The 4,471-nt window shown below is 52.4% G+C and overlaps 1 protein-coding gene across 1 annotated transcript in view; it reads right to left on the minus strand.

The window, feature by feature from the left end:
* Positions 1 to 575, minus strand: part of TSPAN31 (tetraspanin 31) — a 19,427-nt gene extending 18,852 nt beyond the window's left edge. Inside the window, exon 1 of the mRNA XM_024211415.3 lies at positions 403 to 575. Coding sequence (XP_024067183.1) covers positions 403 to 468 — 66 coding nt within the window. The 5' untranslated portion in view covers positions 469 to 575. The remainder of the gene's footprint in view (positions 1 to 402) is intronic.
* Between the last annotated feature and the right edge of the window lie 3,896 nt (positions 576 to 4,471).

Consider the following 4,471-nt stretch of genomic DNA (forward strand, 5'->3'; position numbering starts at 1 on the left):
AAGGGGGGGCTCCTCCCCAACAAAAGGGGGGGCGGCTCTCGGCTCCTCCCCTCCCCCCCACCACAAGGGGGGGCTCCTCCCCAACAAAAGGGGGGGCGGCTCTCGGCCCCTCCCCTCCCCCCCGCCACAAGGGGGGCGGCTCTCGGCTCCTCCCCCCCACCACAAGGGGGGGTCCTCCTCAACAAAAGGGGGGGCGGCTGGCTCTTGGTTCCTCCCCTCCCCCCACCACAAGGGGGGACTCCTCCCCAACAAAAGGGGGGGCGGCTCTCAGCTCCTCCCCCCACCCCCGCCACAAGGGGGGGCTCTCGGCCCCCCAGGCCCAGCGCGGGAAGCAGGACCCCTCCCCCCAGGCCGAGCCCCACCCCCGAGCTGAGGGAGCCCCCGCCGGAGCCCCGGGCTCACCACGTAGACCACGTTGAGGGCGCAGAGCGCGTTGCGGGAGCAAGCGAACCCGCCGCCGCACACCATCTTCCCGGGCCGGGGCAGCCGGCCGCAGGCTCCGGGGACAGCGCAGGCCGGGCCGCTCCTGGCCCTTTAAATCCCAGCCCAGCGCCCAGCGCCGCACCGCGCCTGCGCGCCGGGCCCGCCCGCCTCGCCGCATTGCGCCTGCGCACGTACCCCCCCTCCGCCCGCCTCCTTTGGATGCGCCTGCGCAGCCCCATGCGTGAGTACGAGTACGTACGCCGCGCTCGCACACACGCACTGCGCCCGGGCGTAACCTCCTTTTGTGCGCCTGCGCAGCACTCTGGCGTTGCGCGCGTGCGGTTTTCTCAACCACAGCTCACACGCACGGCGCCTGCGTAGCATTCTCACCTCCCGCGCCAAGCTCTTTTCCCCCTCAGAGCGCCTGCGCCGGGTCACGCGGGTTGATGAGGCGCATGCGCGCACGTTCCAGGCCTGGCTTTAGCTTCGTCCCCCAAATACCCGGATGAGAGTGGCTCACGGCTGGACAAAGACCCGGATGGAGGGGACAACTTCCTCCTGGGGGCCCTGTTTTTTCGGGCCCCCGGCCATAGTGCTCCCTACCCCAGTGCCTTAAAGTCCTCCAGTGCCATGTTCTGGTGCCCCCCACCATGACTGTGCCCGGGGGTCCCCCCGTGCCCTGGTCCCCCCTCCCCCAGTGATATCCCCATTATTGGATCTGTAACCCCACCCCTAACACTGCCTGGTACCCCACCCTCCTGGCCTTGTGCCCAGCTGCTCCCTTCTCCCTGTTTGTGATGAGCATCCCCAGTATGACAGCTGGCCTTACGGTGACCAGATGTCCCGATTTTATAGGGACAGTCCCGATTTTGGGGGCTTTTTCTTATATAGGAACCTATTACCCCCCACCCCCATCCCGATTTTTCACACTTGCCGTCTGGTCACCCTAGCGGGCCTTGTGCCTGGCACCTGCCTGCCCCAGTGTGCTGCCCATAGGTGGCAAGCGGTTGCTGTTTACTTAGCTATAAATGAACCTTTCCCTTTCCAGAAGTCTTGGCAGCATTTCCTTTCCGGTGTTACAAGTGCAAAAGCAGAGGCTGGAGAAACTCCTGAATCTTTCATCTCGTGTTTTAACAGGCAAAGTCTCAAACAAGAAGTTGCGTCTATGATTTTGATCTCAGGTGTGCAATGCAGTGCACTCTTAGGGGAACACAAAAGGTGAAACTTTTTTTCCCCTCTTTTTTTTTTTGAGCTGTGTAGTCAGTTTTTGTTACAAGATTCGATTTCTTCAGGCTGAATTCTACCCTGAAACCAAAGTTTAATCAACAGTTATAACTTAGAGAATTTTTTCACTTCAAGGTCCCAGAAACAAAGGCAAGGTTTTCATCTCGAGGCCAAAAGACCAAAAACATCAAGACACTTGATCACGGCCTTGGATAGACCAAGAGACTACCGACACTTGACCAGAGTTGCTCTGCAAAAGTTTGATTCACTGAGGACAGGTCCATCAGTGGGGATTAGCCAAGATGGTCCAGGATGCAAACCCATGCTCTGGGTGTCCCTAAGCCCCTGCCTGCTAGGTGCTGGGACTGGACAACAGGAGATGGATCACTTGATAATTGCCGTGTTCTGTTCATTCCCTCTGAAGCACCTGGCATTGGCCACTGTTGGAAGACAGGATACTGGGCTAGATGGACCATTGGTCTGACTCAGTGTGGCCTTCTTATGTTCTACCCTTCCCTTACTCATGTGACAAATCAGTGAAATAAAGGAGTCAAGGGACACCCTTTAAAATAAGGGATGGGGAGTCAACCTAAGGAACAAATGAATGAAATAAGGAACTGTCCCTTGAAATAAGGGACAGGTGGTCACCCTATGTGCTGCCCTCCACCCTGGGCACTGAGGGTGCCAGTCAAAATAATACAAAATAATAACAAACAGCTGAGGGGTTTCCTGTTGAGGTGTGGAGCAAATGTGGCCAATGGAGCTGCCCTGAGGGACCAGTGTGCTAACAAAACGAAATCCTGCCCTCACAAAGTTCTTCTCTGGAGAGAAGTATCAGAGGGGGAGCCGTGTTAGTCTGAATCTGTAAAAAGCAACAGAGGGTCCTGTGGCACCTTTAAGACTAACAGAAGTATTGGAGCATAAGCTTTCTGGAGAGAGAAAGCATCCATTTGTTCCAAGGCCTTTGTGATTCCTTATTTTTCTGAAGGGCTTAGGCAGCAGGGTCAGAGGTGTTACAAACAGCACCTGGATAGATGGAGAGAGGAAATCAATGCAAAGCCTGAAGTAGCAGTGAGGGAAGGGAGTTCAGAGGGAGAGCCTTGAAATGCAATGGTCACAGGTCTAAATGCAAATTCCACCTCTGACAATTCCCAGGTAAAGATGTCTTCCCATCGCCTCCCTCATCCCCACTGGCTTTGGAGAAAACAAGAAGGGACCACAAACCTGAATACAAATCGGCAAGAATGGAGTTTCCTTATGGCACAATTAGTTGCTATTGAGAGACCCCGGTGAGGAGCCCTTGAGTGACTTTATCTATCTATCTATCTATCTATCTATCTATCTATCTATCTATCACAATATTGCCAACCCTAAATGTTCAAGAATTGTGAATCCGGCACCAAAATAATTAATTCTTTTTACTTGCCTTCTGGTTTTTAAGCCTTTTGGGGGTTCACTGAGGTCACATTTTTGAGCTTTTCTTCACAGTCATGAAGGGCAGAAACTTATTTTTTTTTAAAAATGGAAGCTGAGAGTCTCGTGTGTTGGGATTCCCTCCAAGACCTGTTCCATTCAGCTTATCCCGAACAGCTTGTCCAGTTCTGGGAGGACACTTCATCCAGTTCTCTGGAACCCAAAACAATCAGTCCGACTCTGTATTTCGTCACTCGGGTCCTTTATTTGGCATACAACAAAGCTATGCTGAATGATCGGACTTAACCATAGAGGGAGGTGGGTATAAGGCGTACCACACATCCAAAGTTACACAGACAACCTCTTCCTTTATATACATTTACACATTACATAGCAATTGTTATATATTACACCACACTATTTTTTTTATTGGATTGGTCACTTTGCAGGAGCCAATCCCTGTACAGCATGGATATTAGGAAAAACTTTTTCACTAGGAGGGTGGTGAAGCACTGGAATGGGTTACCTAGGGAGGTGGTGGAATCTCCTTCCTTAGAGGTTTTTAAGGTCAGGCTTGACAAAGCCCTGGCTGGGATGATTTAGTTAGGGTTGGTCCTGCTTTGAGCAGGGGGTTGGACTAGATGACCTCCTGAGGTCCCTTCCAACCCTGATAGTCTATTCTATGATTCTATGCTCTGTCCATGTGCTGTTCACATGGAACCTGATCTTTACCTTCCAGGTTTATCTTGTCCACAGTTCCTAGCAGCAAGGTGTTGCTGCTTATCTTAAATAGCACAGACATCCTGACTCCAGCATACTGTTTGTCAAGCCCCTATTTACAACTTAACCTTCCATTCACCTTCCCAATTATGCCCTCTAAGAAATGAGGCAAATTTCTTATGACAAGCCCGGACTACATCATGCCATCGCCTGACTCCAGGAGCTGGGGCTGTAAGTAAAAAAATCAGTTATTGGGAGACTCACAATAAAGCCACGAGAGATGGCAACGTTGTCAACATGGGAATCTGACACTGGATCTGTGAATGGGGGTACTGGTTCCCTGGGAACCCCACAAAGAGTTATTCTGTGACTGGTGCAACAGGAGAATGATCAAAATACAGAGAAGCACGGGTAACAAATAGTGAAAGAGATGCCATTACTGAGCAGTTGGGAGGGGAACGGGGTAGAACTGCAGTATGTGTGAGCCCTGAACCTCTGCATGGGAAAAGGTCAGTCATGAGAAATGGGCACGCAGTGTTAAACCCTGTTCTCCCCGTGAAAGCTACTCTACACACAGGTACAGGTGGTCAGGCCAATCAGGTGCTGGGCAATGAAAATGAAGTGTGAGAGAGAGAAAGTTGCTGTATTCGTCTGGGCTCCCCATGACCTCTCTGTCAGACATCCTGTGCGG

This window comes from Terrapene carolina, unplaced genomic scaffold (assembly GCF_002925995.2).
Source record: "Terrapene carolina triunguis isolate 2854851 unplaced genomic scaffold, T_m_triunguis-2.0 Scaffold836, whole genome shotgun sequence".
In the NCBI taxonomy this organism is placed as follows: domain Eukaryota; kingdom Metazoa; phylum Chordata; order Testudines; family Emydidae; genus Terrapene; species Terrapene triunguis.